General features: G+C 36.1%; 1 protein-coding gene across 2 annotated transcripts in view; it reads left to right on the top strand.

Moving 5' to 3' along the window:
• The window catches only part of SMURF2 (SMAD specific E3 ubiquitin protein ligase 2), a 94,585-nt gene extending 73,588 nt beyond the window's left edge, over positions 1–20,997 (top strand). For both annotated transcript variants that reach the window (XM_012747458.3, XM_075994684.1), the window contains 9 exons: positions 4,020–4,215; positions 5,295–5,398; positions 7,429–7,543; positions 9,573–9,751; positions 10,597–10,734; positions 13,015–13,135; positions 15,776–15,977; positions 17,271–17,346; positions 17,669–20,997. In XM_012747458.3, coding sequence (XP_012602912.2) covers positions 4,020–4,215; positions 5,295–5,398; positions 7,429–7,543; positions 9,573–9,751; positions 10,597–10,734; positions 13,015–13,135; positions 15,776–15,977; positions 17,271–17,346; positions 17,669–17,768 — 1,231 coding nt within the window. In that variant the 3' untranslated portion in view covers positions 17,769–20,997. The remainder of the gene's footprint in view (positions 1–4,019; positions 4,216–5,294; positions 5,399–7,428; positions 7,544–9,572; positions 9,752–10,596; positions 10,735–13,014; positions 13,136–15,775; positions 15,978–17,270; positions 17,347–17,668) is intronic.
• The last annotated feature ends 385 nt before the right edge of the window (positions 20,998–21,382 follow it).

Raw genomic sequence — 21,382 nt, 5'->3', positions numbered from 1 at the left:
AACTAAGAAGAATTGAGAATTAATATTTTGGGAGGGAGCAACAAGAGAAGTTACTATTTATAATAGAAGTGTATACTAGACCTATGATACATAAATGTGTATTTTAGGACATCATGTTTGACTTAAAAAAAAAAAAAGCCTTTCTTAGGCAGATGCATTTATCTCCCCTCAGCCCTTACCTCTTATATGAATCTCTCCTGCAGTATTATTGTCATCATTCTCTTCAAAGGGATGTTTTTGATGTTCTGAAGATTGTGTGAAGCCTCAGCGTATAATCTGTCAATGGCAGGGCAGTGTCGTTAAACTATTGCAAGACATTGTCACTAGAGTTCAATAAATAACTTTGCCAAGGCAGCATATTCTTTTATAAAATAATTTTAGTTAGTTTTTAAAATTTTCTTACTTTGAAAAGCATGATTTTTTAACCTAGTTAACTATCTTAGTAGTAGTTATAATAACATTTACTGTATACTTCTCATGCTTTGAGTATTAGTTAAACACTATCTTTTGCCATCTGCATTGTAATCCTAGGCTGCTTCCCTCTCACCAGTGAGAAAAATGGTTTCATGTAGTTACATAACTTGTTCCAGAGGTACATAAAAAATGCTAGAGTTGGGATTTGAACCCAGTCTATGAAAAGTTTTTTCCCCCTTGTTTTGATTCCTTTAACACTATTTATTTCCCTTCCTTTGGCATTGCAAGAAGATATTCTGCCTTAAACCCATAAAGGAAACTTTTTTTTTCTGTAAATGATGACTGTGGACAAGGGATGTACAATTTGAGTCTTTCCTCTGTTTATCAGATTCACTTGATTTCAAGAAAATCATTCGATTGTTTATGTCTCTGGATATTGGCAGAGGCCTTAAAGGATAGCAGACCAGCACCCCCACTATTTCCTGGCCAGCACTGACCTTGGCTCTTACATAACTGTCCCTTGTACCCTGGCACACATAAAGAGATGATCTGCTTTATTGGGTAGTTAGATTTTTTTTCCCTGAGAGTATCAGAAGCAATAGTTCCAGGATAGCTGTATCTATCCCAGAAGGATTTTCTGTCAGTTTTGTCCTTCAGCTGCCTTTTCCATTTGGAGGTCTTAGAAAGTCTTTTACCAAGGCTTTGTGAATGGGCTTGATGTCCCTAGATTTTTTTTTAAATTAGCCTTATTGAAATATAATTGACACACAATAAGCTGAATATTTAAAGTGTGCAGTTTAATTTTTTTTTTTTTTTTTTTTTGAGACAGAGTCTCGCTTTCTTGCCTAGGCTAGAGTGAGTGCCGTGGTGTCAGCCTAGCTCACAGCAACCTCAAACTCCTGGGCTCAAGCGATCCTCCTGCCTCAGCTTCCCAAGTAGCTGGGACTACAGGCATGAGCCACCATGCCCGGCTGATTTTATATATATATATATATATATATATTAGTTGGCCAATTAATTTCTTTCTATTTTTATGGTAGAGACGGGGTCTCGCTCAGGCTGGTTTTGAACTCCTGACCTTGAGCAATCCGCCTGCCTCAGCCTCCCAGAGTGCTAGGATTACAGGCGTGAGCCACCTCGCCCGGCCACAGTTTAAGTTTTGACATAGTCTTTACCTGTGAAACCATCACCACAAGGCAGCTAGTTGAACATGTCCAGCACCCCCAAACGCTTTCTCTGCCCCTTTGTCATTTCTCCTCCTGTCCCTCCTTGTGGAGCTTCCACCCTGTATTAGTTTCCCAAGGCTGTTGTAACAAAATACCACAGACTGGATGTCCTAAAACAACAGAAATTCATTCTTTACATTGTGGAGGCTAGTTAGGCGATCAGCAGGGTTGGTTTCTTCTGGAGACTCTGAGGGGAGAATCTGTTCCATGACTTTTCTCTTCACTTCTGGTGGTTTCTGGAAAACTTGGTGTTCTGACTTTTAGACATATCACTCCAGTTTTTGTCTCCTTCTTCCCATAGTCGTCTTTCCTGTATGTCCATATCTAAATTTTTCTCTCGTAAGAACACTGCCTATTGGATTTAAGACTACTGTAATCCAGGATGACCCCTTCTTAACTATCATATCTGCAAAGATCCTATTTCTAAATAAGGTCACATTCACAGGTACCATGGCTGGAACTTCAAAATATATTTGGAGGGGGGATACAATTCAACCCACAAAACACCCCATCCTCAGCCAACTACTGATCTACTTTCTGTCATTGTGTATTAGATTGCATTTTCTAGAGTTTTAGATAAATAGAATCATACATGGCCTCTTTTTTGTTTGATTTTTCTTTCATTTTTTCCCCCTATGTTATTGTTGTTACAACATGTTTGGTTTCTTTTACCCACAATTTTGAGATTTGTCCCTTTTGTTGCATGCATAGTTCATTTCTTTTCATTGTTGGTGAAATTCCATTGTAAGAATCCTTGGTTGGTTTTCCATTGTTGGTGGTATTGTGAGAATACATCACAATTTGTTCATCTGTCTATGATGGACATTTGGGCTGTTACCAGTGTTTGACTATGGCAAATACAACTATGATAAACATTTATGTACAAGTCTTTGTATGGAAATAAATATATAGGAGGAGAATGGCTGAATCATGTGACAGATTTATGGTTAACCTTTAAAGAAACTATCAGATTGTTTTTCAAAGTGTTTGTGCCATTTTATATTCCCACCAGTAGTGTATGAGGCTTTCAGTTGCTCTACATCTTTACTAATACTTGTATGGTTAATATTGTAATTTTAGATATTTTAATAGATATATAGTGGTATCTCATTCTGGTTTTAATTTCCATTTCTCTGATGACTAATGATGTGCTGAGAATATCTTTCATATGGATTTGCCATCCATATGTCATCTTTGGTGAAATCCCCCCCCCTTTTAAATTGAGCTACTTGGTTTTTATTGTTGAGTTTTGATAATTCTTTAGATATTTAGATGTTAGATGTATGCTTTCCAAAGATTTTCTCCTAGTCCATGACTTGCTTTTTCATTTTCTTAACAATGTCTTTTGAAAAACAGAAATTTTCTTTAAAATTTCGATGAAGTTCAATTTACCCATTTATTTATGCATTGTGTTTTTGGTGTTGTATCTAAGAAATCATACATTGCCTAACACAGGTAATAAAAATTTTTCTCCTGTGTTTAGCAGTTTTGTGGCTTTAGGTTTTATGTTGAGGTCTGTGATCTGTTTTGAGTTTTTGTGTCTGGTGTGAGATACATGCAAGTTTATTATTTTTATTTTTTGAGACAGAGTCTTGCTGTCTCTTTGGCTAGAGTGCAGTGGCACACATCGTCATAGCTCACTGCAACCTTAAACTCCTGGGCTCAAGCAATCCTGCTGCCTCAGCTTCCGGAGTAGCTGGGACTACAGGCATGTGCCACCATGCCCGGCTAATTTTTTCTGTATATATTAGTTGGCCAATTAATTTCTTTCTATTTGTAGTAGAGACAGGGTCTTGCTCTTGCTCAGGCTGGTTTCGAACTCCTGACCTCGAGCAATCTGCCTGCCTTGGCCTCCCAGAGTGCTAGGATTACAGGTGTGAGCCACCACGCCCGGCCTTTGATGTTTTCAGTAAAACAGTATTTTCTATGTATAGTCATATGTTTTAGGTATAAAATTTGGCCTGGTACGTAAAAAGAAGGGGTTCCTACCAAGATGCCAGTTCACACTCCTGTTTGGCTTGCAGAAAGATAAACTCTAGATAACAAGCAATGTTTGAAATACACCTGAATTTTAAAATGGATAATGGTAAACTATGTAGAAGAAAATGGAAACAATATTGGAAAAACTTGTTTTTGGCATCTCTATAAAACTTTATGGATAAAACTCCATTTTCCAGTTCAATCAGTCCATATGGACTGAGAAATAAACTTTGGAGCTGATTTATTTTGCCAAAATGTCAAGCCAAGCATTAGCCATGTCCTTATTAGGCTTGGAAATGATATAATAGCTAAGCTTGTTTTATAGTATTATGCTATTTTAAACATATAATTGCAATTTTTTATTTAAAATACTTCAATAATATTTTTGTTTACTTCCAGTCGGCAGAACCAATTGAAAGACCAACAGCAGCAGCAAGTGGTGTCATTATGCCCTGATGACACAGAGTGTCTGACAGTTCCAAGGTACAAGCGAGATCTGGTTCAGAAACTAAAAATTTTGCGGCAAGAGCTTTCCCAACAACAGCCTCAGGCTGGCCACTGCCGCATTGAGGTTTCAAGGGAAGAGATTTTTGAGGTAAACTTTACAAATCTTATTTTAAATTAGAGAAAAATTAAATTTTACTGTTTCACTCTGTTTTTTCCAAGAATACTTTTTTTTGGGACTCATGTCTCTTTAGAATGGGAGAGTTCTCATTAACTTCTTTTTTAACTGTAGAGAGTCAAATGTATAATATTGGAGAACTTTAATATGTAGGATAAGCATTAATTGGAATAAAGAATGTCAGATGTTCCAGTTGGTTCCAGTTTGGCCTCTGCATTGCAAATTCTTATTTGTTAATGAATTCTAAAAGACCACAAATATTATTCATCCCTTCCTAATTCTTCTGAAAGGTAATAGACTCTTAAATTATTTTGTCTAATTACTATTGGATTACTTCATTTATCGAAAATCTTCCTTTCTGGAATATACTTTTATCTTTGGATTACAGCCCCAATACCAGCTTCACAGTTCTTTCACAGTAGGTGTCAGAGGTCGAAGGAAAGGATTCCCCTCTCACTAGAGAATTCCTGGACAAGAGAGAACCCTTTTCCCAAAGGATGACTTTTTTCTCTTCGAACAGTCTAACCTTGTCTGTAGTTATTTGTATTTAAAAATGATATAAAGTTGTCTGTGTAATGAAGATCGTCACATTAATGATTACTTTATGTTCTTTCAATACTTTATTTTTCTTACATTTGTTTTCTTTTTTTTTATCCCTTTACATTTGTTTTCTACTGGTGCCTATGCCTAGAACTAGGTCAACTAGCTTTTTAAAACTTGCTACTTCTATCAAATTCTGGTTTTAATATGAGTAGAACCGTTGCTGTAGAACTTTAGGTTCACAGAACTAAAATATATAGTTTTGTACCTAATAGGCTTTTAATATAATATTTATCAAATGAATTGTTTTTACTATGATTGAGCTATATCCATTTTGTTTTTAAAAGTTCCATGAACTTTAAAACATACTTAGGACTTTGGAATTTATGTATTGATTTGATGAACAAATTTCATCTTATTTAAGTAAACTTGCGTTTCATGGGTGGAATGGAAGGGAGAGTTTGAATAATAGGTTAAAAGTACTTAAAAAGTATGTTAAAATCTTTTTGCAGGAGTCATATCGACAGGTCATGAAAATGAGACCAAAAGATCTCTGGAAACGATTAATGATAAAATTTCGTGGAGAAGAAGGCCTTGACTATGGAGGTGTTGCCAGGTAAGGACTTGCTTGCCAGTTAATGGCAGATGAATCTTTATACTTACAAATTTAAGATACTTCTTGTATACATTTCTATTCACATTTATTTTCTGGTATATTATTACCTAATGTTTGCAATACAGAGGATATCTTAATAGATATATTCATAATAAGGTTAGGATAGTACTGCTATCAGAAGAGTATTGTAGAACTCCCCTATAGATCATACAGCCCAATGAGACTTTCTCTGAAACCTAGCTGCAGACCTACATGGATCGTTGGTAGGACTTGCAGGCCATATATTTTCTCCACCTCTTGCCTTCAGCATATGTTATTCCCTCTGCTTTACAATTGTTCCTGACAATTCAGGAATAATTTTTAAACTTTAATGGTATGTAATCTAGACCTGGATACTGTTTCCTTTGCTTCCATTGCTATGCTTTTTTACCTTGTTAAATGAATGTGTGTGCATGCACATGTGTATATACACATGCAGTTCAAACTTGTGCTGTTCATTGATCAACTGTATATAATGGTCAACTATATATAATGCTATCAGGATTTTTTTCCCAGTTGTGAAAATCCACTTTTTGTAAATGTAGAAGAAACATCATAGCTCTGTATTAAAATGTTCTAAGGACAATTATGATGGTTATGATGATGATTCCACTTCCCCTGATTTAAATCCAATGTAAATTACATTGTTTCCACTAGGTCCCATTAATAGTTATTTAGTATTACATGTTTTCATCTGTAGACTTATTTTCATTCTGTCACTTTTTAACTTCCAAATGGGTAGTTTTTTTAGTTTGGATTTTTAAAAATGGTCTCACGTGTCATACTTAGGACTTTGATAGTTTTTGTAGATTTCTTATTATTTACTATCATTTAAATAACCATCCCTAGCTGAGGAATGACAAGAATTGAGTCTAGGACTACACATCTTAAGTCCTAGAGGTTTTTAGTTTTACCAGGGTAACAAATTATCTTTCATACTTTGAAAAGTATGAAGGGTTTAATAAATTGAGGTGGTAGTACTTTCTGTTATGAGGTTTTAAAAAGATTGATGTACACTTGAAATCAAGAAGTGATATGGCAGCTGGGCATAGTGGCATGTGCCTATAATCCTAGCTACTCAGGATGGGGAGAGGCTGGAGGATTGCTTGAGCCCAGGAGTTTGAGGCTGCAGTGAGCTATAATCTCATCACTGCACTCCAGCCTGCGAAACAAAGTGAGATCCTGTCTCTTTAATAATAAAAAAAGAAAGAACTAAAAAAATGGTGTGCAACATACCCAAGAATGCAGGCTTGCCCTTATATCCATACCTGTACCAAATGCCTTAGAATCTCCGACCACTTATATTTTTATTATAATATGTTTTAGGGTTTATAAAGTAGAAGATAATGAAATGGATAATAAAATTTCCTTACTCAAACAATACCAACAATAAAACACACCCTTGTCTAAAAGTAAATTAAAGCTATTATATTACATATCTATATAAACTAGTATAAATCTGCCATGATAAGAATGGACAAGGGTAGTGTACATCACATGGAAATTTTGACATAAAATCATATTCTTCGCTTTGCTTTATATTTATCTTGGATTATACATTTATTTAGTAATTAAAAGTAACAGACCACTAGGCTGTAGCATCTCATGAGTAGATGAACTGCTGGATAATACCTTCATACTCTCTGATGCTAAAATGTAATGAAGTCCAAAATTTGAGCAAGAAGTGACTTTAATATAATAAAGTTTTTATTTGCTATTTGCAGTAAGAATGAGATATGGCAGTGGTGGATTTTTCCAATGTGATCTTATATAACTAAAGTTCGTTCTTTATTTCCTTTTATTAATTTAAAAAATTCTTTGCTAAGGTGATCAGTTGCATATCTCCCATTGAATTACTAACCAGGCCTGACCCTGCTTAGCTTCTGAGATCAGGCGTATTCAGGGTGGTATGGCCATAGACTCTTAGTGGCATATCTTAATAAAAATGTATTCATTAATAATAAAACCCTTTGTCATGTATTGTCTTCTAGGGAGTGGTTATATCTTTTGTCACATGAAATGTTGAATCCATACTATGGCCTCTTCCAATATTCAAGAGACGATATCTATACATTGCAGATAAATCCTGATTCTGCAGTTAATCCGGTATGTTTTGTAGTTATGATGTGAATTAAATTGTGATCTACAATGCTTTTCATCTTTAAATGTCAACGTAGTTTATTATTTAGGAATTATTTATCCTAATTATAGCTTTTGACTCAGCAATTCCTCTTCTAGAAAATTTATCAAGTAAATGATTATGGATGTGTGTAATAGTTTAGGCACAGGGATGTTTATTGTTTATAGTAGCCGCTACTTGGAAACAGCACAGTTGTCCATGGGGGTGAGGAGGGCAGTTGATTAAATTATGACAAAGCAGGATAACGTAAATGGTTAAGAACATAAATTCGGGAATTAGAAAGATATGGACTCATATTCTTGGTCTCATTAATTACTAGCTTTGCGATCTTTGGCAAGTTCATTGACTTAGGCCTAATTTTTATCATTGTTAATAGATATAGTTTATACCTCAGAGAGGAGTTGTGAGAATTAAATGAGACCCTCTACATTAAGCATTTAGCACAGTGCTATACATTATTAATGCTATTATACATTATTAAACACTCAAGAAAAGTTAGTTATTGTTAACTTATTGTTTTTATATTCTGTTATCTTTCCATTTAAGGGTATGCTCCATAGCCACTAAAGTGATAATATGGGATGATAGTTAATGACATGTAAAGATGTTGTTCGTAATATGTTAAGTGACAAGAAGATTACTAAGTAGTCTGATATAACTTTGGCAAATATGTATATATGCCAACATTGAAAGGCTCTATGCTATAGTACTGACAGGTTATTGCAGGGTATTAGATAATGGGTGATTTTGATTTTTTTGCTTGTCTGTATTTTATCTAAATATTTAATAGTGAACATATATATTAAAAAACTATGGTAAAAGGGAGGTTTAAAGATGATAAAGATTATTTAGCAAATAGAGAAGTAAAAGTATTTAAAAATATATCTAACAAAACTATCATGAAAGACCAAATATATTTAAATATGGTTGAAATGTTAGATTCATTGTAAAGAATTCTTTATTAAGGGAAGATTTTTAGGTGAAGGTTCTTGGGGCACCTACTATGCCACTGTCATAATAACAGCTGACATTTGTTGAGTGCTTACCATATACTCCAGGCCCAGTGCCATGGGTTTTGTCACCTCATTTTACTCCTCACAGAGACCCTTTTCAGATACTATTATTACTATCATATTTCTAGGGGTTAATTTGCCCGTATGCATAGCCAGTAACTAGAAGAAAAATGACTCTAATCCAAGTCTGACACCAAATCTGTGCTCTTAAATCTGTTATTTTTATATTTAATTTCTGATTAGGCCTAGGAAGTAGAGAGGTTTAGGTTAAAAGATTTTTCCATGACAAAGGGCTCAGCAGGAGGTGAGAGGAAGAACAGAACAGAAAATGCAAGTGGTTTAATTAAGCTGCAGTGGGACTATAGTTTGGATTTAATTTCTAAAAGATAAATTTTACAAAGTGAGTACACCCTTTGACTGTGTGTGATATGCCTGTGGTTCCCAACGCCTGGGCTGTGGACTGGTACTATGGCCTGTTAGGGACCTGGCGGCAAGGTTGGAGTGGGGGGCCCACCATGAAACTTAGGCGGTAGGTGGTGCACAGCAAGAGGGTAGGAGGTGAGCTGCAGTTGAGTGAGTGAAGCTTCATCTGTATTTTATAGCTTTACACAGTCGCTTCCTAGCTCCCCATCACTGGCTGGAATCACTACCATTTCAGCTTTGTGTTCTGAACAAACCCCACGCCCCACCCCCGCCGGTTCTGTGGAATAATTATCTTCTATGAAACCGGCCCCTGATGCCAAAAAGGTTGGGGACTGCTGTAATATGTGTTTTATAGTGATTTAGAGAATCTTGAGCAGGCCCTATAGAAATATTCCCTACTAATTATTGAGCTTTGATAGGATAACCTATTCCATTTAAATAGTTGTAGAGTACAAATTTGATACATATTAAAAACAATTAATGTTGCTTCAATATTTAAGTTTTTATTAATTCCCTGGATAGTTTCTAACCTGAGTATATAAACTCTTTTCAATTTCAGGAACATTTATCATATTTCCACTTTGTTGGACGAATAATGGGAATGGCTGTGTTTCATGGACATTATATTGATGGTGGTTTCACGTTGCCTTTTTATAAACAGTTGCTTGGGAAGTCAATTACTTTGGATGACATGGAGTTAGTTGATCCAGACCTTCATAACAGTTTAGTGTGGATACTGTATGTATTGAGTCTTCTGTCCATTATACTTAAACTCTGAGCTTAAAAAAAAAGTTTTAAAACTGATGTGCTTTTGTAGAATTTAAAAAATGTTGCACACAAAATATTCAGTGGTTATCTGACTGATAGGACCATATAAGACTTTTTTCCTTCCTACCTCTTCTGTCTATATTTCAAATTCCTTCAAGTTGGTGTTATTTACTTTAAAAAGGAAAAAAAATCTATACTGTTTTTAAAAGTACTGGATATAATAATTTCCGAAACACGATGCAAGTTCTGTTCCAATCTTGCATGTATTAGAATAGCAAATTCCTGCTGCCATCACTTTTAATAAAAGGGTGATTTTGGAACCATACTTTAAAACTACGAACTAATTCTGTTAAAATTAAGGTAAGAACTAATTCTGCTTTTTAAGTGGTCATTAGTTTACAAAAATACAGTGGCATCATTTATTTTTACAAAGTACACAAGTAGTTCTATCTCACTGGGGATACTTAGGCATTTGGTCTCTGGGGGGTACCCAGATTCAGTAGGACTCTTATCTGAATGCCAGACATAACTGAAATTTTCCTATGTTAGTGGTTCTAGCAAAGTCCAGCTTTGACCAAGGCTCTTTCTCATTACTCAGGAAGTGAAATGTTTCCTCTGTTTATTAAGGTTAAGGCTTTTTGACTTTTCTGAAAGAAGTAGGTGGTGTGGTAGGATAAGAACTCATAAGCATAATCTGACTTTGTTTGTTGTATATGAAACTATCTTAGTTTTATGTGTCTCACCAAATGATACACGTGGAGGATCTGTATTTTAGGCTTCCCAGTTACATATCTTTCCCTCTTTTTCCTTTCCAGTGAGAATGACATTACAGGTGTTTTGGACCATACCTTTTGTGTTGAACATAATGCATATGGTGAAATTATTCAGCATGAACTTAAACCAAATGGCAAAAGTATCCCTGTTACTGAAGAAAATAAAAAGGAATACGTCAGGTAAACAATTCTATGTTCTCAAGGCTGAAAATTGTTGTTTTTTTTTTAATGTTCTAAAATGGCAGTATGAAAAAACATTTAAATATTTAGGTAGTATTACTTCTACAAAACATGCTTCCATAGAATTTAGTGGTTTATAAAAAACAGCCATCTTATTATTTCTCACAATTCCAGAGGTCAGTAGTTTGGGCAAAGAACAACAGGGATGACATACTTCTGTTCCATGAGATGTCAGCTAGGACTGAAACACACCAAACTAGCGTCTTCACTGACATATGTGATACCTCAGCCAGGATTAGCTCAAATAGCTGAGGGCTGGCTGGAGTGGCTCTTGACTGGGGTCATTGTCTGGGGCTTGCTTCTCACTGTTGGCCAGGTTCCTTGGTTTTCCCCGTGTGGTATCAAAGGCCTCTCCCTCTTCCCACAGCCTCTCTCCCTCCCAGCAAGATACCCAGACTTCTTATGGGATGGCTGCCTTTCTAGTTCACAAAAGTAGAAGCTGCCAGATCTTTTTAAGGCCTAAGCCTAGTACTGGCCAACATGATTTGTGCTGTGTATTTTGGTTAAATTGAATCAGCTTGTTTGGTGTGGAGGAGAGGCTGTACAAAGGTGTGAATACCAGGAGACATGGGGCCATGTGTAGTGTAGCTATCACAAGTGGCAATTCAGAAGTGCTTTTATGCTGTATATTACAAGCACTTAGGCTGTTTATAAATGAGCACATTGTGAGTTTAGGAATAAATATTTTAAAATGTTCTTCAGGTTTTATAAAATAAAAATAAAGATTGAGGAGGCTGAATGTGGTGGCTCACACTTGTAATCCCAGCACTTTGGGAGGCCAAGGCAGGAGGATTGCTTGAGCCCAGAAGTTCAAGACTAACCTGGGCAACATAGCAAAACCCTTTCTCTACAAAAAATAGAGAAAAATTATCCAGGTATGGTCTCTACTAATCAGGAGGATTGCTTGAGCTCAGGAGTTCAAGATTACGGTAAGCTGTGATCTGTCCACTGTGTTCCAGTCTGGGCAACAGGACAAGACACTGTCTCCAAAAAAGAATTTTTAAGCATTGGGTTAATTTGGCCTATGATAACTAAAGTCTTCAAAACACAAAACCATGGTAATCAAATTTAGGAGTTTGAACTTCATTATATGTACACAGAAACATGTATGCTGTGTTTTTTAATATCCAAGTTTTAAGATTATATTCTCAATCTATTGGCTAAAATTTTCCTAATTTGCAAATGAGTCTTGTACACTCTTGATGGAAGTGACACTGGCATAGCTTTTTGGGAAAGCAGTTTGATACCAGCCACCAAAATAACCATGTACATGTCCTTTAGCTAGCAGCTTCATGTTTAGGGCTTTTCTGCAGATACAGACATGCAATTAAAGAAACCTAGGATAAAGGATAGTGAAATATTACTTATTAAAAAAGCTAAAATGTTTTTAAAGAAGATTGATTAAATACATTCAACAGAATATTATGTGAATATTTAAAGGAAAGACTGCATAGGAGGTCAGATTTAAAAAGCAAGTCTTTGGGAATTATGTAGGAACAAAATCTGTGGTGTTTAATTATATGGAACATGTTCAGGATGGCTACATATCAAATACAGTGTTTGCCTAGGATGAGGGAGCAGAGGTGGTGGGACTGGAATAGCAGAAAAAGGATAAACTTTAGGTTTTACTTTGTCTTCACAGTTAATGTTTGATTTTTCTTTATGTAATAAGCATGTATTATATTTCTAATTAAAAAATAAAAGAACACGTGGGAATTTCCTAAGTCTTAGTAGTGTGTCACTTCCAGGATCTAGGGTGTCCTACTCAATCCCTAGATTCTACTCTCCTGAGTTTAGTCATATTTATAGCACAGTAATCCTTGCCAACTATAGATATTATGAGATAAAAAATTACAAAGAAAATGGGCTCAAGCAGTCCTTCTGCCTCAGCTTCCCTAGTAGCTGAGACTACAGGCATGCGCCACCATGCCTGGCTAATTTTTTCTATATATTTTTAATTGGCCAATTTCTTTGTATTTTTAGTAGAGACGAGGTCTTGCTCTTGCTAAGGCAGGTTTTGAACTCCTGATCTTGACCGACTCACCTGTCTCGGCCTCCCAGAGTGCTAGGATTATAGGTGTGAGCCACCATGCCAGTCCTAGACTAAATCCTTAATGCTAGATGCTTGTGAAGAGCAATATTGCCAAAGTAGAGATTCATAATAATTACCTGATCTGAATATATATATTATCATATGAACCCCCTGCCCAATGTTTACAGGCTCTATGTGAACTGGAGATTTTTACGAGGTATTGAGGCTCAATTCCTGGCTCTGCAAAAAGGATTTAATGAAGTAATTCCACAGCATCTGCTGAAGACGTTTGATGAGAAGGAATTAGAGGTTAGTGCATTAGTGTCATGACATCATCTAATATAACAAGATTGGGAATTATCTTGTTACTTAGAGGAAAATTATATTTCTGGTGCTTTTGAAGTTTCATGGTTCAGTGTTATAAGAATGGTTCAGTGTTATTCACAAGAAAAGTCTTTCATGCTTTTGAATGCCTTTCATGCTTTGGAATTTCTATGAGTGAGCAATCTCTTATATTGTGAACAGTCTTAATTTGTTTTTCTGTGTTGTCCTTTTATTTCTTTAAACAGATTTCATGTCTTACATGTACTTCCAATGTTATTTTCTATTATGATTTAGTGGTTATTGATTTGGTTAAATAACACCTCATTAATTGATCTGTACCATATTGAAATTTATTTAAAGGCCTCCTCTCAATTGGGTTTACACTAAACTTTGCAAGAAAGCATTAGGCCAGACTTGATGGCTCACGCCTGTCATCTTAACACTTTGGGAGGCTAAGGTGGGAGAGTTGCTTCAGCCCAGGAGTTTGAGGCTTTAGTGAGCTATGGTGATACCACTGCAATCTACCCACGGTGATGGAGTGAGACTCTGTCTTCAAAAAAAAACAAAGAAAAAAGAAAAAAGCATTTGATAGACAGGATCATGGAAGAAATAATTAAAACACTAAGGATAAACTGTATCTAAATGTCTTGAGACTAAGAGCTGTGTGGGTTAAATTTTTTATTTCCTTTTAAAGATGGCCCTTAAAGTACCTCAGGTCTGGTTTTATAATTAAGACCTTTAACAAATACATCTGAATTTTCTACTGAACTACTTTGAAAAAATAATGAGGTTTTATTCTACCAAAGGTCCCAGATTGATTTAGTGGTTAGGGATAGCATAAATGTTTAAAGTCTACAAATTGTTTAAAACATTTTATTCATTAACTTTATTTTTTTTCTTTTATTTCTAATATTTTCCATCTTTAGGCTCCAGGATATTCATTAACTTTAGCGTCTTTTCTAGCTAAATCTGTTAACAGTCCTGTTAGCAAATAAGCCTAAAAAGGTTGGTTTGATTCATTACTGTCCCCATTCCTTTTGTGGTTGAATTATTCATAGTGAAATGGCCAGAAGGAAGTAGTTAGGAGGAGGGAAAACATAGCAGGAATGGCAATGAAGTTGACATATAATGCATTTTCATCTATACAGTGAATGAGGAATTTGGCCTTATAATTGCCACTTCTCTGAAGAAAATAATTTAAAAGGTGTCTTTTGTGTTATTCCATACATCCATAATTCTTTCTGGATAACCTTTTCCCTGTTCAGTGTGACATCAATTTAGTGATCTTTTCAGAATCCTATAGCAGCTTTGCTGCAGATTTTATTCAGTAGAGTTAAGATTTACTATATAGTTTCTACTGCTAATGAAATCATCAAACTTTTTAGAAAAGCATATGTATATTATTTGTTTTAGTGTTATACTGGATTAACAGGATTAATTTTATAAAATCTAGGATTTGCAAGTTATGTTTTATACTGCAGATTATCATAATTCAAATTATAAACATATTATATTAATCTTGGACTCTAGGGAGATGTGAGCATTAATAGTATCAAAATGATTTTGATGTAGTTCACTATACTGACCCTGCATCATGTCAAGCAGAGCTCTGTATCAGTGTGTTTATGTATTTTGTGCTTCAATATAATTTTAAGATTATTAAGCAGATTGTATTAATCACTTGTTTAACACACATTTCTTGAGTTGCTATATGCACTGTTGGTTGCTTTCACAGGATATAGTGAAATAAATGTTACTGCCATATTATAGCGGAGTAAACTGCTAGCAGGGGAGGTGAACTGAATTGTTCTAAATCACAAAGTTACTAAGTGTTGAAACCAGGATAATATGATTTGGGTCCAAGGAAGGCACATAACTATATTTACTCCTTGAGTTTTTTGTTGTTGTTGTTGAGACAGAGTCTCACTCTGTTGCCTGAGCTAGAGTGCCGTGGCGTCAGCCTCGCTCACAGCAACCTCAAACTCCTGAGCTCAGGTGATCCTCCTGCCTTAAGCCTCCCAAGTAGCTGGGACTACAGGCACGTGCCACCATGCCTGGCTAATTTTTTTTTTCTATATATTTTAGTTGTCCAATTAATTTCTTTCTGTTTTTGGTAGAGAAAAGGTCTGGATCTTGTTCAGGCTGGTTTCGAACTCCTGACCTTGAGCAATCCTCCCGCCTCAGCCTCCCAGAGTGCTAGGATTACAGGCGTGAGCCCTCATGTCCAGCCTATATTTACTCTTTGGGTCTCAATTTTTGTCCATTTTTAAAAAATTTTTAGAATTCTGTTATGAAATTAGGGACCTTTCACAATTTTTTCATTTTGTCAAGTCTGTCACAGTAGTGCCTCCTCAGATCCTGGGGAGGGAACCTGCTGCGTGTAGATACCTCTGGAGCTTTTTAAAATACAGATCCTGACTGCCACCCCAAATGCACACAATGAAATCTTTGAGCATAAGGACCTGATGTGTATATTTTGAAAAACTTTCCAGGTGATTCTTTTGTGCACCTTTGATTAAGTACCACTAAATGAGAACCAATGATGCAAATCTAAAGTTTCCTTTTTAGGAATTTTTGGCATGGCTTTGATTTCCACTGGTTCATTACTCTGCAATATTTTAACAGCTTATTATTTGTGGACTTGGAAAGATAGATGTTAATGACTGGAAGGTAAACACCCGGTTAAAACACTGTACGCCGGATAGCAATGTGGTCAAGTGGTTCTGGAAAGCTGTGGAGTTTTTTGATGAAGAGCGGCGAGCACGATTACTTCAGTTTGTGACAGGATCCTCCAGGGTGCCTCTGCAGGGCTTCAAAGCCTTACAAGGTAAAAAGCCCGAGGGACAGACAGGCTCAGATCTGGCGGGGTGGGGGAGGGGATGTCAATGTTCAGTTTATATAAATATGAATAGATATTTTATAAACCATTGCTTATAAACAGATTCTCTTTTCACTCTATTTCTTACCTGTAACTCTCACATTGTGATACCTTCTTCTCCTTCCTTTCTCTTGTTTCCCTCCCAAGAGCCTTTTCTGCGGGGTTCTCTGTGATTGTAGTGAGTGCCGCATGCTAGAGACGTACGTGCTGATGCTCTGCCTTTCATTTTCTGGTCACCTTGCTTTTAATTCTGCTGCACATTCCTGTAGGGGAAGTCCACTTCCATGTTCATCTCAACCTGGCAAGACATTTACCCACCTGGGATGCCTCTCCCGTCCACTTTTTGAATCTTTCTTTTATTTGAAAGAGGCAGCATGAGTCATAGACGCCATCTGTTTGGTCAGAACACTTTAATTATTGCATGGCATTGGACCATTTGTTTACAACCATATTCCATTTTGAAAAATTGTTTTCTGTGGAACAAGCTGGTTAATTTTTGGATGAGTTGGTAATATTGCTGATGATTGTTGTGCTTCACCGGGTGGCAGTTGCTCCCTCTACCTCTTAAGCCCCTTCATTTTCAAAGCTCCTGCCAGTGGTGACGAGTGAGGATGTACAAGGCAAGACTGGTACATAATTCAACAGTGCTGCCCTTGGCACACGCATTGAAAGTCGCAGGGAAAGCCTCACGTCTGAGTCGCGCTTATCTTCCCTGTTCAGAGAGCTCCATACCAGACTGCCCAGAACATACAGTGAAGTTGTATTTTCCCCTACACACATTTATATTAATATGTGGTGTCCATGGTAACTGAAACTCATTCTATAGGCTGCCTATCTTTTGCACTCAGCCCAGTTTGAGTCATGAAATCTAAATTTGCATTAAGTTGTCATCTTTCTGAATGTGTGCATATGTATTTTATTTTGGATTTGCCCAATTACTTCTCAATGCTTTGGGGATACTGATTTTCTTTAAAAGATAGAAGTTGATCAAGGAATTTCAATCCTGAACTTTTTCTCAAATTGAAATGCTAGCATATTAAGAAATCCAGCCTTATCCAAGGTCAATTTGTCCAGCTTTCAAATCCCTGATTATTTTTCCGCTGCCATTTGGTGGCATGTGTGGATTTACCAGCATTGCCCTATCCCCAGACTCTGTGGTTTATGTACCAGTTTTATTCTAAGATCTTTGGAGCCTAACACATGCACCTGCAGTGATCTGACCCACATTTCCTTCCTCTGCAGGTGCTGCAGGCCCACGACTCTTCACCATACACCAGATTGACGCCTGCACTAACAACCTGCCTAAAGCCCATACGTGGTAAGTTATTTTTGTAGTTTTTGTCCCCATTCCATGTACATAGATGTTAGTTCCAAACAGATTTGACTTTTCATTGATCATACATACTAGTAAATGGAGCTTTAAAAGTAATGATAAGCAACCCTTTTAAGTGATTTAAAAGTTAAGACTATTCAGAAATTGGTCGGAAAGCCTCAAGGTGGTCATCTCTACTTTAGAGAAAATACAACGTTTTAATTTTCTGTGTGACACAAAGAGCGATGTGGCTATGCTGGTATATACTTGATTGGTAGGCCACTTTACTTATTTTGGATGAGCTGAAATTGGATTTGCTTATTCACAGCTTCAATCGAATAGACATTCCGCCCTACGAAAGCTATGAAAAGCTGTATGAAAAGCTGCTAACAGCCATTGAAGAAACATGTGGATTTGCTGTGGAATGACGGACTTCAAGGATTTACCCAGGACTCTATTTATACCCCTGACTGACAGCCTCCTTCAGCAGAGCTTCAAAGAATGCTGAAATACAGGAACTCCCCCCCCTTTTTTTAAATTTTAGGACACTGTGAGGGGAAAGGACAATTTTGAAATTCCTTTTCAAGGAAAAAAGGTCTTTATGCTTTGCCATGAGGCCACATTCAGCTGCTATTTAAAATTAATATCTTGAACCTAAAGAATGCTGACTTTTCCTACATTTCCAGAGTTAGGCAGTATTCTACACTTAAAGACTACTATTATTTTTATAAAAGGTAATCTATTCAAATCGCTTCACCGATTTCAAGTCTTTCAAACATCAAGACAACTTCAGCAGTCGGTACAAGTCACATTTCATTTTGATTGAATACATGATTTTGAACAGCTCCTGTACTTGCTCTTTGTAAAAAAAAATAATAAAATTAAATTAAATAAAATTACTTTGAATTATTCTATTCTACCTTTGTAAACAATTGGCTGAAAGAATAATTATCTTTGAGAAATTAAGCCATTTACATGTTTGTTTTTCTATAGCAGAGCATTATATTTTGCATTATATGTTTCAACCTAGCCTAAGTGGGTCTTTTATATTTTTCAAGCATGAATTTCCTGGAATACAGCTATATAATTTTAGTTGTCAAATTCCTGATGCAATCACTTAGTCTAAACTTAGTAGTTTATTTGCTACAATATGTGTTCAGGGGCCCCCTGTTTTTAACAGACTTTTTAAAAAAAACTAATGTTTTTATCTTGAATCAATATGATTAGGTATTTTGGATTTACTTTCATCTTAAATCAAAATACTGCATTTTTATAGCTTCTCAGAGCATGTGGATGGGATGGGATTTTCATTCCTTGCTGGGTCAGCTTATCTTTAATATATATGCTATTCCTATAAACCAAAGTCTCTGACAAGTGCACCTAATTTATATTATAATTACAATGTAAGTTTCCATCAAGTAAACCATCCTAAATCTTTGTTTAGCTGCTCATAATTTTATTTGGCTAAAATTATGAAAAAGGAAAAATTTAGTTCTAAAGATTATTTAGTATGCTTGGAAAACCCCGCTTTACCTACCAGAATGGGGGAGGGAGGGTAGGTAGGGACGTGATTATTAAAGAAACAGTGGTTCTAACTCTATGGTGTCAATTACTTTAAAACTGAAGAGTTAATTTTAGAAGTAAGGGAATCCCAGTTCCCTTGATGTTGAAGATCTGCAGCTGATTTTGAATGTCCAGATTTAGCTGTCAAGGTGTAATGGCACGTTGCATGATCCAGAAAGCAACCAAAACTCTTGAGGTGTGAGGGATTGGAAAAATCTGAAATCACAGGTGGATTTTTAAATTCGGCCATAAAAAATATGAACTATTCTTTTAACAATTGATATAAAATAAGAATAGCACATTTTGATAACTTAAAATTTTCCCCTTAATTATCAAGTGAATTAGGTCCTTTGTGTTCTGTTTCCTGTGATGGAGGGGGTTTCAGACTGTGCTGGGAGCCTCAGGAATAATAGTTTAAGAGAAGAGTGTCAGGAAGGTCTAGTTGGTATTGAGTAGGGGCCTCTAATTCCCTATCTCCATCCCCCTTTGCCCAGAGCAGCTCCAGTTTTTCTCTTTTATATATTGTAATTCCAAGTAAGTTTTCATGAGTTATGCGGGGCAGGGGAGGAATGAGTAGAATAAAAGAAGTGCAGATTTTGCTGCTTAAAAAAAAAAGTTGAGAACTATTTGTGTAGTTTCTAAATATTTTAATGTAAAATTTGGCCAAATTTGCTGCAAGTAAGCTAGTCATAGTCATAACTGTGCAGTGGTAATGTTATGCCAACCAACCTTTTTCTCCCCAAATAACTTTGTGTTTTTCTACCGCATTCTTAGTAGTACTGAAGAACATCTTGATATGTACAGAAATGGTTTCTGTGCTATTTGCTTATCAGTGATTTTCAGCTCTCATGATAGTCCTTTATTGGTTGCAGGTCCATCTCTTTTATATTAAAGCACTTAGTGCAGAGTTTATAATTGTGCCTACTCTTAAAATCTCTCGGTAAAAAGTACGCACATGATGAACACTTTATAGAACTCACAACTGACAGGGATGCAGTAATAATGAAATGCTACCGTCACTTGTTCTAACATAAGATATAAAGCAGGCAAATACCATCGCTTTTTGAGTGCCTTTTTAACTTTATACTAATAACTTAATAGAGCTTTAAAAGAAAAAAATTACCCTCCATAACAGTCTATGGTATCACCAACATGCTTTATCAAAACATGATTTTAGAGATATTAATTTCAAAGTCACATTACCTGATTACTTCCAAATAGGTGCTAAGCAAACAACCTCCAATGTGTCATTGAACCTAGGACTTGCACCTCATGTTTAATGTGAATATTTATTTCCACATGTCCTCCTTAGCTGGGTTTTTTCCTTATCCTTCCTCTAGTTGTGTTATTTCAGATATGTGATGTCACCTTTCCATACTATTTGCCTTTCCATCATGAATGCTCATTATGCAGTACAGAGGTGAGTTTTGTTTCTGAGGGCCTTATTTCTTGATGTAAAGAATTTTTAAATAGTGCTGTGTATAGTGTACATTTTGTTTTGCACATAGTTTGTTGCCCTGGATGGGTTTATTTTTACCAAGTCTTTTTTTCTTTCTTGTATTTACAGTCCAGAGCACAAGTTTCTCTTCTTTTAAATACAATGTAATCCGCTTTATTTTACAACACTAAATCTGCTTTGAACTTCCAGTGCATTGGACTGATGGCTTTGGTGGGAGTTAGAAGTTGTTCCAGCCATCTGTATGGTTTGGTAGAACAGCTCCTTCTTCTGTTTTTAAGTTGCAGCATACAGTCAACGGGTGCCATTTGTGGTATTTAACATTCTTATGTTAGGATGATGATTGTACCAAATGCTGAGTTGTTTTATTTCTAGATGTAATTAGTTCACATTATGTAATATTCTTCCTTCTCTCAAACTGACTTTAAAAACAAAGTTTTATCATTTTCATTGTATTTGTATTTATTACAGAGTGTTTTAGCTTTGATATTCTTTGTATTTTCACTTGGTTGTTACATGAGCTTTATCAATAACATCTGTATAAATGGTTTTTAAAAATTAACTATGTATGTGCCCATGCTGAAGTTGAGCAATAAAATGAATGCTGTTTGCACTGTCACAGCATCAAAGTTTTTTAAAGAATATTGAGTTTGTAATGAATTGTTTTGAAAAAGTCTGTGATCAGCTCTATGAAGGGTGACAATATGAGTCATAAAATGAGAAGTTCAGGGTGAATGCATGCCTGCCTTAGTTGATGACTTGGTCACATTGCAGAGCCTCGGAGGGCTCAGGAACCCCTTTCTGTCTCCAGGTAGAGCAGGGAGGGTATGTGTTTTCTCCTGCCATGGCAGCTTGGTCAGTTGCAGTGGCTGTTGGCTGTGAGGAGGTAGATTTCTGGGGGTGGTCAGGGCTCAGTGGGGAAGAGTGATCTGGTCCCTTAACCATCTCTGTCAGGGGTCTTGGAGGGCAGAGCTCTGGTAGGGCCTCACATTTGCCAGCCCTAACTTGGTGTTGAGCAATGAA

Source organism: Microcebus murinus, chromosome 18 (assembly GCF_040939455.1).
Source record: "Microcebus murinus isolate Inina chromosome 18, M.murinus_Inina_mat1.0, whole genome shotgun sequence".
In the NCBI taxonomy this organism is placed as follows: Eukaryota; Metazoa; Chordata; class Mammalia; order Primates; family Cheirogaleidae; genus Microcebus; species Microcebus murinus.
This window is presented reverse-complemented; position numbering and strand designations above follow the sequence as displayed.